Source organism: Quercus suber, unplaced genomic scaffold (genome assembly GCF_002906115.3).
Source record: "Quercus suber isolate HL8 unplaced genomic scaffold, Cork oak 2.0 scaffold_79, whole genome shotgun sequence".
In the NCBI taxonomy this organism is placed as follows: domain Eukaryota; kingdom Viridiplantae; phylum Streptophyta; class Magnoliopsida; order Fagales; family Fagaceae; genus Quercus; species Quercus suber.
In genome coordinates this window covers 485,870-504,830 of record NW_027069544.1, presented here as the reverse complement: position 1 = coordinate 504,830, position 18,961 = coordinate 485,870, and the positions used below count along the sequence as shown (strand labels likewise).

The window sequence follows — 18,961 nt, the reverse complement described above, 5'->3', positions numbered from 1 at the left end:
TTGGTTTCAAACTTCTTATTTCTGTAATGTTCTAACATAATAACATATAATAAGTAATAACACAAGCCAAGTTCTTTACCAGCAATAAAACATAATACAATCCAAATCTTTAATACAAATATATATACAAACCACAATTTTTATAGAATTTGTTTGACAAAATAGTAAAACAATGTCCCGAAGTATCAAAGAATCCATTAAAATAATAAAGTAAATATAGAAATATGTTTATTGATCACAATAGTAATTTTGTAAGGGAAATGCTAACGAGTGCCTTTAGGGCACTAGTTAATAATCTATTTTTAGAAAGTTTTTATGAAAAAAAAAATAATTAATATTGTGGGGCCAGAAAATCGAGTAGCCAAGGCCCACTTCAACCCAAGCCCAAATGGCCCACGCCGAAGACGCACGATGGGTCCGAGGATGACCCTATCCTCGGTCGTCCGAGACCTCGGTACGGAGAAGGGCAAACTCTAGGCGAACCGTCACCTCGGCATTGAATACGTTCACCTAACCCCTCTGGCCGCATTAATGGGGATGTAACCCCTTGCCAGGGCGACATCGATCAGGATGAACCACTTGAGCGCGGATTTGACCTTTGATGGGATAGGCGGTCAGGAGAAAAGCCAATAGATGATCAACAGGAGGAAGAAGATGAGCATATATAAGAAATGTGAGCAAAATGTAGAAGAGGGTCTGTGGGGAGGAAAAAAGCCTCCTCGGCCATGGGCCGAGGAGCATCCCCCAGTTGTAAATTGTTCTAAGTATTTTTTCAATAAAAGAGAAAGGAGTTCATGTTTCGTGAAGCCCGGCCAGCGCCTAAACCTTCGATCCACTCTCTATAAATTCATTGTTCTGGGTTCGTTGGGCCTTTAACCCATATCCTTTGGGCTTAGGCAACAAAAACAGACCCTACAATTGGCGCCGTCTTTGGGAAGGATTAGCGCGCCGGCCGGCGCAACAGGCGACTGTTCTAAATAACCATTCTACGGAAAATCAGTGGTGATGCAAAAAAAAAAAAAAAAAAAAAAACCGCAGAAAGATAAAAGTTCGAGACAAAAGATTCAACAGCAAAGAAAGAGAGCTCGATATTATTTCATAAAAAGAAAAGTTACAATATACAATCAGAGGCTCAGGCAGGCGTGTTTTAAAACTATTCCTACCAGCTAGTTCTACAATCAGAGGCCCAGGTGGACCCATCCTAAAACTAGCTAGAGGGAAGCGTCAACCCGTGCTTTTATTGGCATCAAGAGAATGGGAGAACTTGACAATAAAAGCAGGGAAGGGGAGGGGCTGGCTTGTTTCAAGGCCACCAACAACTCCTTTCTTGGTGCGGCGGAGCTTGAACAAAGTGAGGAGCAGACGCAGGGGCACCGGGACGCCTTCCCCCGTGATGTTCCCTTGATTCTCTCCACTCCTCACGAGCGTTGGCCGTTGGAGACGGCAACACTCGAGCACCAGCCATGACATGAGTTCGCATGTCTCCTCCGTCGGGGGTGCGTTCCGAGGAGAGACATTAGATACTTTATCAACATCCCTCCGGGCCACCGTGCATGGCGCCATCGGGGTTACGCCTAGACTCTGCCGCATCGGAAGCCCAGTGGGGGCTGCGGCCACAACGGCTCTTGGCACGGATGTCCTCACACCCGCCCAAAGCCGCCCCATATCTATTAACTCCGGTCACAATTCCGGCGGGGTTATTAAAGGGGCTTGGGGAGCTGAAAGGGTGTGTTCTTTCTGTTTGTGTTGGAAGGTTCATGGAGTATGGAAAAACCATCCCCCCGGAAAGCCTTATATAGAGGATGAGGGTTGGTGAGAATTAATCCACGCAGAATTCGAAAAGAGAGTTACCAACAGGGCTAATAATGAGGCCACCAAATTCCAAGGGGACCGTAGACCGTTGGATTTGTGCTAATTCACGAGGACATTAATGAAGGCGCGTCTCGCGCACCGAAACGTCAAGCGCGGAACACAAACGGCCAAGGGACGCTTCGTAAGTGAAGAAGATAGGGGCTCGAGTTGGAGGCGAGATCAACGCCACGTGTAAGATCAAAATCTGACTCAAGGAAGAATCATCTCCAATAGAGCGGTCCGAGGACAAACCCCTACTTACAGAAAAATGAAAGCGCTAGACAGAACCAAGGTACTGCATGGTCCTCGGACTTAGGCCTATGGGGAAACTACTCGTTCCTCTATACCTAGGTACTAGACAGAACCAAGGTATAGCATGGTCCTCGGATCCAAACCTATGGGGAAACTAGATATTTACAGAGAAATGAAAGCGTTAGACAGAACCAAGGCACTGCATGGTCCTCGAACTCAAGCCTATGGGGAAACTACTCGCTCCTCTATACCTGGGTACTAGACAGAACCAAGGTATTGCATGGTCCTCGGACCCAAACCTATGGGGAAACTAGATACTTACAGAGAAATGAAAGCGTTAGACAGAACCAAGGTACTGCATGGTTCTCGGACTCAGGCCTATGGGGAAACTACTCGCTTCTCTATACCTGGGTACTAGACAAAACCAAGATATTGCATGGTCCTCGGACCCAAAATTATGGGGAAACTAGATACCTACAGAGAAATGAAAGCGTTAGACAGAACCAAGGTACTACATGGTTCTCGGACTCAGGCCTATGGGGAAACTACTCGCTTCTCTATACCTGGGTACTAGACAGAATCAAGGTATTGCATGGTCCTCGGACCCAAACCTATGGAGAAACTAGATACTTACAGAGAAATGAAAGCGTTAGACAGAACCAAGGTACTGCATGGTCCTCGGACTCAGGCCTATGGGGAAACTACCCGCTCCTCTATACTTGGGTACTAGACAGAACCAAGGTATTGCATGGTCCTCAGACCCAAACCTATGGGGAAATTAGATACTTACAGAGAAATGAAAGTGTTAGACAGAACCAAGGTACTGCATGGTCCTCGGACTCAGGCCTATGGGGAAACTAACCGCTCAATTAGACTAGGGTGCCGAACAGACAGGGGCATTGCATGGTCCTCGGACTCAGACCTACAGGGAGACTAACTATAAAATATCCCAGGTTAGGAAAGGATCAAGCCCCACCTGGCCCTTGAGACGCAAGAGAGCTGCCTATGCATACGTTCTCTCTCCTTATCATCGTTACTAGCGCAACTGGCCGACATACAATTCAAGCTAAAGTCATACAGGTCCAAGGAAAAAAGGAAAAGCAGGCAGCGTGTACACGAATAAGCAATTCAAATAAAGGGAAATCGAATTCACATTACAACAATGAGTTCGTAAAAATTGCATGGCAAGAGCCACAGTACATAGAGGAGAAGCATAACAAAATAAAATGACAACGTGAAAGTAGGACGAGCCGAGACGCCGGGAAGTCTACTCCTTTTGCTCAGGCTGGACAAGGGCAACCCCTGACCCCTCCGAGCCCTGGCCTAAGGGGACGGCCTGCGGGGGTACGGCGAGAGCGGCTGCTTCCTCAGTGGTGGGGGTTGGATCATCAGAAGGGATCTCCACTATCTCTTGGGGCACCTCCTCACTCGAATGCTCCCCCTGTTCAGCTGCCCACACCCCTTCAATAATCTCCCCAACCTTAGGGTCCTCAGGGGCGGCCTCACGGATGGCGGAGGGGGGGGGGTAATACACGTTCTCTGCCTTCCACAGGTCGGACGTGGCCTCCACCCCAGCTCGTCCGAGGGCCTCAGCCCAGACCTGGGAACAATATCGCCTATACAACCCCGGGACTTGAGCCTTGTAGGCGGCCTCTACTGCAGCCACCCCATCAGCGTAGGCTATGGTCTCAGCCTCCTCCTTGGTACGCTCGGCCATCTCCCTGCCGTGGTCAGCCTCGTCCTTAGCCCGCAGAGCCTGGTCTCTAGCCCATTCGGCCCCCTTCTAGGACTCCTCAGCCTTTGTCGCCTTAGCTTGTAGATCAGCGATTAGATCCCTCGCGATCCGCAATTGCTCCTCCGCCTGGTCCAGGCACCTCGTCTGCTCATTGGCCTGAGTCTAGGCACCCTCGAGACCAGACAGAGCATTGTCTCGCTTTCTGGACACTGCCGTCAAAGCCTCTCGGGCCTTGGCGAGGTCAGCCTCGGAATTCTTCAGGGTCGTGGTGGCCTGGTAGCGCCAAGCACGCTCCCGTTTGAGGTCCTCCTTCTGGTCATTTGCCACCCCCTCCAACCTAAAGATAGCTTGGACAGCCAGCCAGAATAACCAGTGTGCTATAAGCCCAATAAGAGGAAAAGACTGGGAGAAGAGTTGAGGTTGTAGCCCTTACCATCCCTAAATATCGCTTAAGGTTGAGGAAGACCTGCTTGCTCGTCAAAGAGTTAAGCTCAGCCATGTTCGCCGGGAGCAGCAGGCTCCTCTCCAGTGCGTCTGCCACGTGCGTACCTTTGCCCTCGTTGAAATCCCTGAGGGAGGCGTTATCCCTTAAGGGCTCCCCACGGAGCATCGGGGCTGGGAGCCAGGCCTGGACCTCGGAGGAGGTGGTGTCGACGACCCGCCTCTCCTGGCTTTGGTCGCCTATCTTAAGCTGCTTGGACGGCCGCAGAGTAGTGTCCTCCTCCTGTGAGGACACCGTCCTATCCTCCACGATCCTTTTACCCTTATCCTTCCTCTTCTTAGGACCAGCAGGCATGGCCCCAGAGGGCGAGCGTGTCTGAGAAGGAGAAGAAGGGAGCTTCTGCCGAGCGGAAGTCGACTTAGCCTTCGAAGGAGGAGTAGGAGTTTTTTGTTGGGACTCCCCCGGCTGGCCCTCAAGCAGGTCCAGCAAGTTGGTGGTGGGCTTCCTCTTGTAACCCATTGTCGGCCGAGGAAGGGCTGCTGAAGCCAGGAGGTCTGCTTCGCTCAAATTGGGATCACCCAAGTTCCTGGGAGGATCCTCGGACTGATCAAGCTGAGCGAAAATGTCAAACGCGTCCCCTTCCCCCTCTGGAGCTTCCTTGGCGGCCTCGGCAAACAGTTGGGAAGAGGAGGGGACGGCTAATGTGACAGCTTCCTGGTCGGAGGGCTTTTCGGGGAACGAAAATCCGTCCTCGGTCACAGTAATCCTTTGGAGCCGAGGATCGTTGGCGAGGATGACGTGCTTCGGAACCGGAAACGATTTCTGGGTAGGTGTATAACCCAAAATTATGCGGGCGGCCCTAACCCGGTTGTCGTCCTCGTTTATGTACACCGGCGCCCTCAGTACCTTTTGCAAATCTTCCCAGTTGATCAGATGGAAGTGACGCTGAAAGGCGTGCGGGTCTGTAAACGGAAAGCACCACCGCGTTAGTAAAAAAAAAAAAAAAAAGGGAAAAAAGACGAAAGCTTGAAACCCTATCTGTCTCCCACTGCCCCACCTGGTGTTCCCTCTGTTGTTGGGCAGTGAAGGCCATCGTGCCACTTCCCTGACATAATGAGGAAATCCTCATAGAACCCCTTACTGGACTTGGGGAGGCACTGAATGAGTCGCACCCTGTCGTCTCTCGTCTTCAGGTAATACGACTTGCCCTTAAGAAGCTGAAGGTTGTAACACCAGTTCACGTCGTGGTGGGTCAACTTCAGCCCCATCTCCTCGTTCAGGGCGTCCACACAGCCCAGAATCCTAAAGACGTTTATCCCACACTGGGTGGGGGCCAACCGAAAGTGCATGAGGTAATCCCTCATCACCGGCCCCATGGGGATCGTCATCCCCCCTTCAAGGAAGGCAACTACGGGAATCACCACCTCGCCCTTCTGCTTGTATATGCGCCATTCCCCGTCCTCACAATGTCTCAGACTTACATTGCCGGGAATTTTTTAGTCGGTGATGAATTTCTCCATCGCCTCCTCAGTATCGACGTATATCTTAAACCTACCCATCCCAGTAGACGCCTAAAAGAACTAAGAAAGAACAGGCGAAGTAGAAAAAATGGTAAAGAGAAAGAGAGGCCAAAGAGAGACAGAGCAACTTACAGGAAAGAGGAAGGGCTCCTCGGACAGGCTTTTGTGCTGGAGGTGCTAGTAAGAGTGTGGCTGAACTCAGGAGGGGCGCACGAATATTCTCGATTACAAATGAGGAACAGGAAGAAGCGGTTCGTACGGGTATTTATACCCCAAGTCGAGGAACCATGCGGGTTTTCCCGCTCATAAATGCAAGATGAATCTCCATCGTTGGATGGGTAACGCCTCATTGGACGTGGGGAGCACAAAGCCGCCTGAATTTAATGATGGACACGTTACGTGCTCCGAAACATCAGCGACGTGTCCTTGGCAGGTGAATGGACCCCAGCACTGACGAGGGGTGGGGAAGGGGGTAAGGCCGAGGATGTCAAAATCTTCCTCCCCACCCGAGAATGCGTGCAGCAAGAATTTGAGGGGCTATTGTGGGGCCAGAAAATCGAGTAGCCAAGGCCCACTTCAACCCAAGCCCAAATGACCCACGTCGAAGACGCACGATGGGTCTGAGGATGACCCTATCCTCGGTCGTCCGAGACCTCAGTACGGAGAAGGGCAAGCTCTGGGCGAATCGTCACCTCGGCATTGAATACGTTCACCTAACCCCTCTGGCCGCATTAATGGGGATGTAACCCCTTGCCAGGGCGACATCGATCAGGGTGAACCACTTGAGCGCGGATTTGACCTTTGATGGGATAGGCGGTCAGGAGAAAGGCCAATAAATGATCAACAAGAGGAAGAAGATGAGCATATATAAGAAATGTGAGCAAAATGTAGAAGAGGGTCTGTGGGGAGGAAAAAAGCCTCCTCGGCCATGGGCCGAGGAGCATCCCCCAGTTGTAAATTGTTCTAAGTATTTTTTCAATAAAAAAGAAAGGAGTTCATGCTTCGTGAAGCCCGGCCAGCGCCTAAACCTTCGATCCACTCTCTACAAATTCATTATTCTGAGTTCGTTGGGCCTTTAACCCATATCCTTTGAGCTTAGGCAACAAAAACAGACCCTACAAATATTTTGACAGCTTTTTTAATTTTCCATAAAAATGATATCAAAATTTTCTTAAAATGAATTATTAAGGCACTCGTTAACATTTCCCATTTTGTAATTATAAAAAAAAATAATGGCAACCAACATCAAAAGAAAAGGTAAAACTGTTCGAGTCCAAATCTTCTGTCTCATCAATTGTACTCCACTTCATGCTCCACCAATAAAATTTGGACAACTAGCATCTCTCATTAAATGAGGTAACTTTGACTTTATTTGTGGAGCATGAAATGGAGCACAATTGATGAGACAGAAGATTTGGACTCAAACTGTTCTATGTCGATTTACAAAATAAATATTTTTCTTTGGATTAATAAATACGTTAAATAATAATAACTAATAAAGAAGCTTTTACATAAAAAGATAAAATAATACAAAATAAGATTTACATATTTTTTTTAATTTATAAATATTACAGTTTGAAAATAGCAGATATTATGAACGACGTCGTTTTATTTTTATTTTTTATGCCATTGCTCAGCCTCTCATTTCCTTGTTTGTTTGTTTGTTTGTTGAATTAATTTAACCAAATCGACAAATCCCCAAAATTGAAAGAAACAGAGTCTCACCAGCTCACTGAATAATAATAATAAGGGGGGGTTTGAATCGGAATCGGAATCGGAATCGGAAGCAGCTTGGAGGTGCTAGCATGAAGCGGCAGAAGAAGAGGAGAGAAATGGAGTCGAAGGAAGAAGAGGAGAGGAGAGAGAGGCAGAGAATTGAGAGAGAAGAGAGAGCTGAAAAGAGAGATCTTCTGAGGCAGCAGCAGCAGCAGCATAGAAACGTGAGAGCAGAAAGGAGACAGAAAATTGATTTTATTAGCAGTCTACCTGACTGTCTCCTCACCCACATCCTCTCCTTTCTCCCAACCCGAGACGCCGTCCTCACAAGCATTTTATCGAGCAGGTGGAGGACTCTCTGGACACTCGTCCCAGTTCTTGACTTGGACCAGTTCAGAATTTCTAGAAATTTAAACTTTCTAGATACAGTGTCCAGCATCTGGACTCTTCGCAACGCCGCCATTCCCTTACGCAAGTTTCACCTCCATTGGACCTCCGATTGTGACCCATCCTATGTTGACACATTGATCCAACATACCATTCTGCATAGCCGCGTGCTCCAAGACCTCCATCTCTGCATATATACTACTGATCCTAATCCACCTTTGAAGGTGCATCCTACTCTCTTCTTCTCTACCACATTAGTGGTTTTCAAATTGGAAGGTGTCATTCATCTCAATCCACCTTCTGATTCCAGTTTCCCAACTCTCCGGATTATGGAAATTGGAAGTGAAATTACATATGAAAACTGCGACTCTCTCCCCACACTCCTTGCCGCCTGCCCGGTCCTCCAAGAGTTGAACCTCACAGTGTCTGATACAAATTTCTTTTGTTTGGAAGCAAATACAGGCATGCTCAAAATCATTGTCCTCATACCTACGCTGAAAAAATTATATTTATATTGGTTTCTCGATGATTGGTGCTACACATTCCTCCATTATTACATACTCCAATTAAACACCCCGGCTCTTGAGCAGTTTTATTTCAGTGGTCTTTTGGCCAAGGACGTTAATGTGGGAAACCTCCCCAACTTGGTTAAATCAGGTCTTGAATTTGAGGAGATAGAAAATGATGTGAGTACTCGAGATTATGCAAAGAGGATATGGGATTTTATGGGATCACTCTATAACGTTGAATCCATGGAATTCAGCATAGAAACCGCAGAGGTAAGGACGTGTTACGTTTTTCATGCTCTAACTCTCTTGTCATTAATTAAATTGCTCAATGCTACTTAATAATATTGTTGGGAGTGGGTTGTGACTTTGTGCAACTTGTGATTGTTATGTGGTCATGCAGATCCTCTGCCATGGTTCTATCAAAGATCTTCCTGTGTTTAATAATTTGACTTCCTTGACGATTGGTGGTTCTATTAAGACTTGTTCTTATATGTGGCCTGCAGTACAACTCTTGCTTTGTCAGGCTCCAAAGCTACAAACACTTGTCTTTGAATTGACACTAAATGTCTATAATAGTTACTCACCTGACAATCGCTTGGAATGTCGCTTGGGGAACTGGCTTTCTGCTCAGTGTTTGTCATCACATCTTACTGCCTGTTATTATAAAGGATTTTCAGCCCATGAAGTTGAGATGGAACTTGTTCGACAAGTCTTGAAGGAAGCAAGTATATTAAAGACAATGAAAATCACTTTTAAAAGTCGTCTAGACTCAGAGATAAAGCTTTGTGCTCGCAAGAAATTAAGAAAGCTTCAAAGGAGGTATCCTACTTGTCAATTTGAATTTGACGAAGGACAAGTTGATTTTTAAGTTCTCTTTCTTAATTTGTGAGAAGCAATAGCTTTTTGGGAATGACCATTGGTCTTTGCATCTTTCATTTGAAACTTCAATGGATTCAAGATTAGAATATTTGTTTAATGTTTAAATTCTCTGTAGTTGTATTTTTCTTTTGAAAAAGGGAAAAAAGCATAAATATATTGTGCTTGCTTTATCCACAAACATGTTATATAACATGGCGGCCCCGTGCAGCTTATAGAAGTGAGTCCAGCCGTCATGGTGTAGACTCAATTTTGTTCTGAGGGTTGTTAAAGGTGGTAGAGGGAGCTTGTTTTGTTAAGATATCAATCTTTATTTCTTTAGTTGGTTTCAGCTTGAGCGATTTAGTGGGAAAAATCAGCTTCCTAAGCCCATCGCATGTGCTTCTCTTTGATTGTAAAAGTGGTGTCAAAGGTGGAGCAAATTTTGTGGGCTTTTGAAGATGCTTCTACTGATGTCTTCTATTGTTATCTTGTTTACAGTTTTTACCCCGTTCATGTATTAGTTCACTTGTGTCTAGAGACTTGGTCCCTGGACTCTCTATTAATTTTATCACTTCAATTTTTGTTGCAGATTATGTTTCTTTGAGTGGTATGGAGAACTTCTTGAATCATTTCATATTTTCTAGCTTAGTGATGTATTGGATTATGGTACAGCAGATTTCTAGAAAATGATGGTATGAGAGTATTAGAAAATGTTGATTTGCCTATTGCCTTTGTAGATTTACTTGTTAAACCAATGGAAAGCCTTGTTGTTGCTAGTGATGAACTTGAAAATTCAGAATAATTAACTTGAACCTGCTGATGAAGAAGATAAATCTAATAAGAAAGGCACTTTAGAAAACAAAAATAATTTTGCTAGAACCAGTACCAGAATTCCTAAAGAGGGATTGTATGGCTAATCTCTGTGTAGTGGGTGGTCAATGATCATTGATCACACATTAAATGGTGTTGCTGATATACATGGTGAATTTAGTGCGCTTTCTTCTTTAAACTTTATAGTATTTTATTCCACTTTCTTCTTCTCACAATGAAATAAAGTTTAAAGATTCTGCACAAAAAAAAAAGGTGGTGTGGCTATTCAGTTGGTGTCTACAGAATTATAAAATATGCTCATGTCATTCATGTTTACTCTACAATTTTGGCAGTTGTGGCCTGAGAAATTTCAAAGTAAAGCCTATGGGGTGACACCAAGAAGGTGGACCCGCTTTGCAATCCAGAATTAAGTAAAATTGTAACTGAATGTACTTGCTCAGAAGACTGGGTTTTAAGTGCTGAAAAACTGGCAGAGTTACAAAAGCTTATCCACCATAACGAAATTTCTTGCTTGTAAAATTGTCATGGTGCAGACTCAATTTTGCTCTGAGGGTTATTGAGGGTGGTAGAGGGGGATTCTTTTGTTAATATTTCAATCTTTATTTCTTTAATTGGTTTCAGTTTGAGTGATTTGGTGGGGAAAATTAGCTTTCTAAGCCCACGGCATATGCTTCTCTTTGATTGTAAAAGTGGTGTCAAAGGTGGAGCATATTTTGTGGACTTTTGAGGATGCTTTTACTGATGGCTTCTATTGTTATCTTGTTTTCAGTTTTTACCTTATTCATGTCTTAGTTCACTTATGTCTGGAGACTTGGTGCTCTGGCTTCTCCATACATTTTATTACTACAATCTTTGTTGTAGATTATGTTTCTTCAAATGATATGGGGAACTCCTTCACGAATCATTTCAACATTCTCAATTATATGATTTAGATGATGTGGCAATTACTTCATTCCTCTTTAATATTGCATGTCACCTGCTTTGATTTAATATCTTGTGGTGAGGCCATATGAATATATAATTAGGTCCATGTTTGTGCATTTCATTTTCTGTCTTTGCTATATTGGAATTTATTATGCTTTAAGATTTAATTTGTATCTACCATCTCGTTCAATATAATTTTGCGAGTTTTTAGTTAGCATGTTTTCAATTTATTATTTCTTCTCCTGATATAGAATGTGCTTGCTGATTTCTTGTTTTCCAGGAGCTTCTTCTTCATCTTCTTTTTTTTTTTCCTCCCCAAATATCCGATCAATAAAATCTTTTGTATTCTTGCTGAGATGAGACCATTAATACAGAGGAGATTTTTTTTTTTTGTTAAAATTAATCTATCAGTTCTCATGGAAGATATATGTACCATGATTCTCAAACCATAAGCACATAAATTAGATTAGGTTTTTTTTAGTTTACGTTAATACATATTAGCTTTCTTTTTTGGGTTACTTTATCATTATGAAAAAGATAGAATAGCTGTGTAGGATGCATGTTTATCTCCCCCCCACCCAAAAAAAAAAAAAAGAAAAACAAACAAACAAACAAACAAACGTAGGCTAAAAGAAGAAGTTGATATGAACAGTAATTATTGTAATTAGTTTATCCTAATAAGTTGATAAGAACAAACACTTATTGTTTTTATCTTAAAAGAAATTAGATTTACCTCCTCAAATAAGCATAAACTCCACGAAGCAAACGCACACTGAATCATGGTTCAGACCTAGATTGAAAGCATATGAAGGAGCAAAGGAAGAAACGATAGAGAAGGAAGGGGAGAGGGAGAGACAGACGAGGAGAGAAACAGAAACGGAGGAAGAGGAAAGGAAAAGGAGGGTGAGAATAATTGAAAGAGCAGAGAGAAGTTTCCTATCTTCTCCTTCTCCTTCTGATATTGACATAATCAGCATTCTACCAGATTGTCTCCTCACCCACATACTCTCATTACTCCCAAGCCGAGACGCTATTGCCAAAAGGCCACAACCATTCTATCCAGCAGGTGGTGAGTCCAATCCAGCAGGTGGAGGAGTCTCTGGACTCTCGTACCTATCCTTGATTTGGACCACAGACAACTTTTTAACAATGAAAGAACTTTTAGCTTTGTGGATACAGAGTCCAACATCTTCACTCTTCATACCAGTAAAGCCATTCCCTTACTCAAGTTGCACATCAATTGGTGCAGAAAGGGTGAACCATTCTACGTCCACAAATGGGTCGAACATGCCATTCTGCATGGCCGCTTGCAAGAACTCGATGTCCACATATTTTCTCATGGCCAACCTATGGAGTTGCCTCCTAGTCTCTTCTTTTGTTCATCATTAGTGGTTCTCAAATTGGATGAGAATAAGCTTCTTCTCAATCCTCCTGCGTCTGCTTTTAGGTTCCCAAGTCTTAGGATTCTGCTACTTAAATGGAATGGGTTAGCTATGCAAACAACGACTCTCTCCCCACACTCCTCGCTGCCTGCCCTGTCCTCCAAGATTTGACCCTCACTGTGTGTCGTGATGTTTTCAAACGTACAAACAAGAATGCAGGTAAAATCAATATCATTGTTCTCGTACCTACCCTGAAAAAATTCACCATAAACACAACGTTGTCAAGTTATTCGTGGTACAAACTCCTAATAAACACCCCAGCTCTCTAGTACTTTCATTTCAAAGGTGTATTGGATGAGAGTTTTGTGTTGGAAAGCCTCCCCAACTTGGTTAAATCGTTCCTTCAAGTTGAGAAACATCAAGTATTGACTACTAAAGATTATGCAAAGAGGATATGGGACTTCATGGGACAGCTCTATAATGCTATATCCATGGAATTGAGCATAGAAACAGCAGAGGTAAGGGCACGTTTTGTTTTTGATCATTCTAACTCACTATCATTAATTAAATTGTTAAATACTACTACTTAATATCTTTGAATTTAAACACTGTAATTATTATACACCTATAGGTTACTTGGAGCAGCCATATACACCTATAGGTTACTTGGAGCAGCCATTGCATCTTCTTGAATATAAATCACCATACTTTACCACCTGTCATTATGAAGGATTTGGGGGGCTAAATGAAGAGATGAAACTTGTTAAACAAATCTTGAAGGCAGCAAGTGTGTTAAAGACATTGACTATCGATGTTGACAGTCATCTAGGCACAATGGAGAAGCATTATGATTTGAAGAGATTAAGGGAGTTCCCAAAGAGCTCTCAAATTTGTAAAATTGCATTTGGCTAAGGTTGTTCATGCGGAAGTGAGTCTAGCTGTCACAGTGTAGACTCAACTTCTTTAAGATTTCCAATTTTTAGCTTCCCAAGCCCATGGCTTATGCTTCTCTTCGATTGTAAAATTTTTGTTTCTTATGGTGTCAAAGGTGGAGCAACTTTTATTGACTTTTGAGGATGATTCTACCGATGGCTCCTATTGTTATTTTTTGTTTACAAGTTTAACCTTGTTAATGAATTAGTTTACTTGTGTCTAGAAACTCGGTGCTCTGTTTTAAATTTTTGGATAGATATTAGTTCACTTGTGTCTGGAAGTATATAATCTTTGTTGTTGATTATGTTTCTTCAAATGATATGGGAACTTGTTCATGAATCATTTCAAGATTCTCAATGATACAATTTGGATGGTGTGGCATTTGGTTCCTTCCTCCTGGATGTTGCATGTCACCTGCTTTGATTTAATATCTTATGTTGAGGCCATATGCATATGTGATTAGGTCCTTGTTTGTGTATTTCACATCCTGTCTTTGCTATGTTGGAGTTTATTACTAGGCTTCAGGATCAAAATGCGCCTGAAGATCTAATTTGTAATTTCCATCTCCTTCAACTATACTAATTTCTAGTAAGCATGTTTTCAATTTGGGATTTTTTTTTCCCCCTGATATTGTATATTCTTTTTTCCTTGAACTTTTTCTTCTTCCTTTTATCTCCCTGGGTATTTGATTGATAAAATTTAATTGTATCTTTGTTGAGGTGAGAAATGTAAAAACAGGTTATAAATTTTCATAGGTGTAACCAAGACAAACTAAGGCCCATGGTCATAGTTTCGCCATATATAACACGTGTATGGTTGTACAAGCATCTAGATGTTGTCATGATTTTTTATTGAATACAAAAGTACAGAACATTTATATGTTATTTTGTATTTTCTTTACTTCTACATATGGCAATTAGCAGGGAGTTCAATGTGTACAGAAAGGTGTTGAGTTTCCGTACCTTTTACATGGCACCCCTCATCTCACCATCCATATCAATCTTCATCCAAGGTCACAAGTGTTGTTATTTGACCATGATCAACAAATCAATCTTGTTCATTCTCCAATAGCACTGTAAGATCTTGTTCGTTCTCCAATAGCACAGTACTTGCTCTGGCAGTTCTTCCTGTTTTAGTGCCTACTAAAGTAATGTAAAGAGCGTTAATTTAGAACGAGTTTAAAGCTCAAGTATGCAAGGTAGTAGAAAGTTGTTTTAAGTCAAATGCTATGATGTCCATGAGCAAAAACAAACAAATCAAAATATGAATCTGCCAAAGCCTCATATATCTCAAATGGCTTAGGAAGGTCCTTAAGTCCTAAGTCCTTAAAAACACCTACAACAAACTAAAAGAGTTTAGACATAAATGTGGTTGTCAAATCATGAATCCAGTTCTTTTGTGGTTAATGGACAACAAACAATTATAACCCAGAATGCTTGTCTATGTAACAAGATTTATGAGTTACCTGGATTGTTAAACCCATCTCAAGTATTTCAATTTATAGACGTTCTTGGTAGGCTTCAAGTCCCTTCCTTATGTAGCTGAATAGAAGAGTGTCCAGATCAATTTCAAAATGATTAGGACCCTGCATTAAAGCCAGAATAGGCGAAGTCAGAACCTATTATATTCTACAGAGCAACAAGAAAACTAGCACCATGAACCATCTTTTATTCAATTGTCGTATAAAATTGAATGTGGATGAAACAAAATAAAGATTAACAAAACAATAAGGTTGAGTAAAATATTTGGTGAAATCTATTGTCTTTTAGAACTTCACATGAAATGAAAAACTACTGGCTACTAGCATTAATAGAAGGAACGTTTGATTGCATACATTAGGATTAGGAACAGCAATTTTTATCGAGTAGAGATGGTCAACAAGACTAAAACGAAATTCTATTGTGGTTCTCTTCAATTTTTGGGGTGCCTACTAAAAACTATGGAATGATAAAACCAATAATAAAGGAGAACCGGTTGAGGGAGGGATAAGTGAGGAGACATGTGCTTATTGNCTAGTCGCAAACCCACGCTACATGTGGGAATATACAACTATTTTGTATTGAGGCATAATATATAATTTATTTCTAAAATTATTTTTTCATCTCTCTATCTCACAAATATATCATTCTATTATTTTGAATTTTTTTTTGAAAAAAACTTAGGTGCATTTGATTGATATTATTTCTAATATATATATATATATTATATATTTTTGATTTAAAAGATAGATAAACTTTTTCTTTTTTCAAGTGATTGAGTATATTATTCAAACTGTTTTAGTATTGTATATGGTGTTATGGTTTTTTTTTTTTTTTTTCCTACTACTAAAATTTTAAGTTCAAAATTAATTATTTGAATTTCTCATTCTCTTAAAAATATTATCATAATAACCAAACCTCATCACAAATTACATTTCACTTCTAAAATATGTAAAAATTAACTCAAATCAAAAACTATAAGAGGGATAGAGAGTGTGCATGTGATAAATAACTCAAAAAACACACCACCAAAGAATTAATAATATATATATATATAATAGAGAGAGAGAGAGAGAGAGAGAGAGAAGGAAGAAGAGAGAAGAGAGAGAGAGAGGAGAGAAATTATCCAAATTGACAAAATTATATAAAAGAAGATGAGTAAAAGAATATTCAAAAGAAAATGTATAGTTGTAAATACCAAATTATCCAAGTCATGCTATGTAATCAAATATTATTCTAATTTCGTAGAATAACATTTAAGAAACAAAAAAAAAAAAAATAAAAGATAAGATTAATATATCCAAATCGTATAACCTAAAGTAGAGTTAAACATAAAAATTAACCAATCTAAAAGATTAAACATCCACCAAAAAGAAGAATATATATATATCCACCAAAAGAAAGAATATATATATATAATATATATATTTAGAGAGAGAGAGAGAGAGAGAGAGAGAGAGAGAGAGAGAGAGAGTATTTACCTTTTTGTGTGAGAAAAATATGGATTGAATGGAAGAGAAAATAACAAATTTTTATAGTAAAAAAAATGGGAGAAGAAGAGTCAAAATAAAAGAAAGATAAAGGAATGAAGAAATTGTAAGGTTAAGCTATAGAGTAGTAGGGGGATAAAAAGGTAAAAGTAAGTAAATGTTGAAGAATGTGTAATTATAAAATAGCAAACTAATAAAGAGAGAAAAAAAATAAAAAGGAAAGAGAAAATAGATTGATGATCTGACTCAATAGGAGTGCAACAACAATAAACACTACACTTCAGCTTTTAGATATATATAGATTAGCTTAGCACCAGGAATATCAAAGTTGAAATAGATTCCATATTATAAAAAAAATAAAAAATAAAAACTAAGAAAAAAGGGTTATGTTACAGCTTATGATACTAAATCTCCAAAAACATATCAATTAGGTGAAGTAGCATGCAATTTGATATATAATTGCCTTCTAAAACAAAGAATTTTGGACTTGATGTTTAGTTTAGTCAATATAAAAATGTTCCATATGTGTCAAGATAAAAGGTTCTATAAATATGAAGCAGATGAATAGCTTTGTATAAACAAAAGATTCAATGTTCTATATGATAAAGGTCAAATCAAAGCATTGAATTCAAACATATTTTACTTTTACAATGACTTGCTGAGCATGAGGCAAATTTCCTGGCTTCCATAAAACACTGTTAAAAAAAAGCGAACCCCTTTGTAATAAAGGAGAAATTTGGAGGAAATGCTTTCTTAATCAAATGCCACTCTTAACGGGGATAGAATATAGTAAGTTAACACGCGTTTGAAAGATAATTGCAAACTAGCATCTCGAGTTTTAAAAACTCGAGTTCCATATAAAACTCGAGGCTTAAAAACTCGCTTCCTACTTGTTGAGTTGGACACTATTATGCTACATAGATCCTGAGTCTTAAAGACTCGAGTTCTACAAAGCAAAACCGAGTCTTTAAGACTCGATTTTCTTCAAGAAATGCCACTGATCTCAAGTCTGCAAGACTTAATTTCTACCAAAATAGGAATCTGTGTTTTATGTATCTAGTTTGGGGTTACGTGGAAATAAGGGGAAAAAAAAAATCCTAGTGGATTGATATGGTTTGATAATGAATAAATGGGAGTAGTGATAAAAGATGGGAGAACTGCCAAGTGTTTGTGAGTAAATATAGAAGGAGAATGGCTGTGTTTTACTACTGACCTTAGCACAAGACAGTGAAAGAGCTAAGTGAGGTTTTGAGTGTGAGGTCGCCGATGAGAGGAGACGAGAGTTTTCTACCGCAGATGAGATGCATTTGTCTCCAGTAGAGTGAGGGTTTGGGGTTTGTATGTTTGGGTGTGAAGGAGAGTGAGAGTGAGAAGTATAAAAGTTGAGTCTATGTTTTGTGTTTGAAATATGATCACAAATCGAGTATTAGAAACTCGATTTCAATGTGGCTCCACGTGGAAAAAAGTCCATGTTAGATGTTTGTAGCTCAAGATCTCGAGTATTAGAAACTCGATTTCTACCCGGAACTCGAATTTTAAAAACTCAAGATGCTACTTTTTCACTTTGTTTTGAAACTAGGCAACTAACGAAATTCTTAGCAATCTAATGTTAAATGAAAAAAAAAAAAAAAAAAAATTCCATTCTGAACCATAGTATCAGGCATGGGTCTTTCCAATAAATAGAATATTTAAGCCCAAAAGTCACTGTGTCAAACACATAGCTAAACTGAATGCTAAGTAATTACATGGACAACTTTTATCTTATGCCTAGTAATACGCCCAATCCGGATTGCCATGTTAGAGCAACCACATCAGTGGTTGCAAAAATGTGTAAAATGCAAAAAGTGCTCAATTTTGCACATTTTAACCCAAAAAACACCTACACCAGTCTTTGTAAAAATGTGCAAATATACACCATGACTTTGCAAATGAACAGTAACGGTGCATATATGCACGGTTACGGTTCATGTGTAAATGATTTTTTATTCTTTTTTTCTCTCTCCTCTATCAAACTACTTCTCTTCCCAACGTTTACAACAACCTAGCACGGTAGAATAAGAAGAAGGAAGAAGAAAATAACCACCCAACCACCAAACCCAGCGACACCACCAAACACCGCAACCTAGCACAGAAAATTAACCTAAAATCAACAGAAAAGCAATTAGAAAATCCAACTCAAAATCAAGACAAACCCACTAGAAAACCCAACTCAAAATCAATCAAAACTCACCGGGAAACCCAACCCAAAATGCCCAATTTGCTACCAATGCTGCCGCTCGATCTACTGCCGGCGGGTCTTCCATTGTTGCCACCGGGTTTTCCATTGTTGTCGTCGGTTGGGGGTGGGAGGCAGAGGGTCGTCGGTTGGGGGTGGGAGGTGAAGGGTCGGTGGTGGAGGAGAGAGGGAGGGGTGAAGGAAAGAGGGAGGGCGAAAGTGAGAAGAAGGCTAAATCGGCGGAAGGTTGAGGCGGCGACAATGGCGGCGAGTTGGATTGGTGGCGATGGCGGGTTGGGTGAGGCGGCTGTGAGGGAGAGAGTGAGGGAAAGAGATGAACGGTTGAGAGAGCTGAAAAAGTAAAATAGATTCTGAGGGAAAAATAGAATGGATATTAATAAATAAATAAATAAATAAATAATATTATTTAATTAGAAT

The 18,961-nt window shown here is 40.9% G+C and overlaps 1 protein-coding gene across 1 annotated transcript; it reads left to right on the top strand.

Annotated features, from left to right (window-relative positions):
* Positions 1 to 7,454: 7,454 nt before the first annotated feature.
* On the top strand, positions 7,455 to 9,899 carry LOC111993044 (F-box/LRR-repeat protein At4g14103). The gene is made up of 2 exons (XM_024024895.2): positions 7,455 to 8,682; positions 8,813 to 9,899. The coding sequence occupies exons 1-2, from the start codon at positions 7,606 to 7,608 to the stop codon at positions 9,278 to 9,280; spliced, it is 1,545 nt and encodes a 514-aa protein (XP_023880663.1). The 5' UTR covers positions 7,455 to 7,605; the 3' UTR covers positions 9,281 to 9,899.
* The last annotated feature ends 9,062 nt before the right edge of the window (positions 9,900 to 18,961 follow it).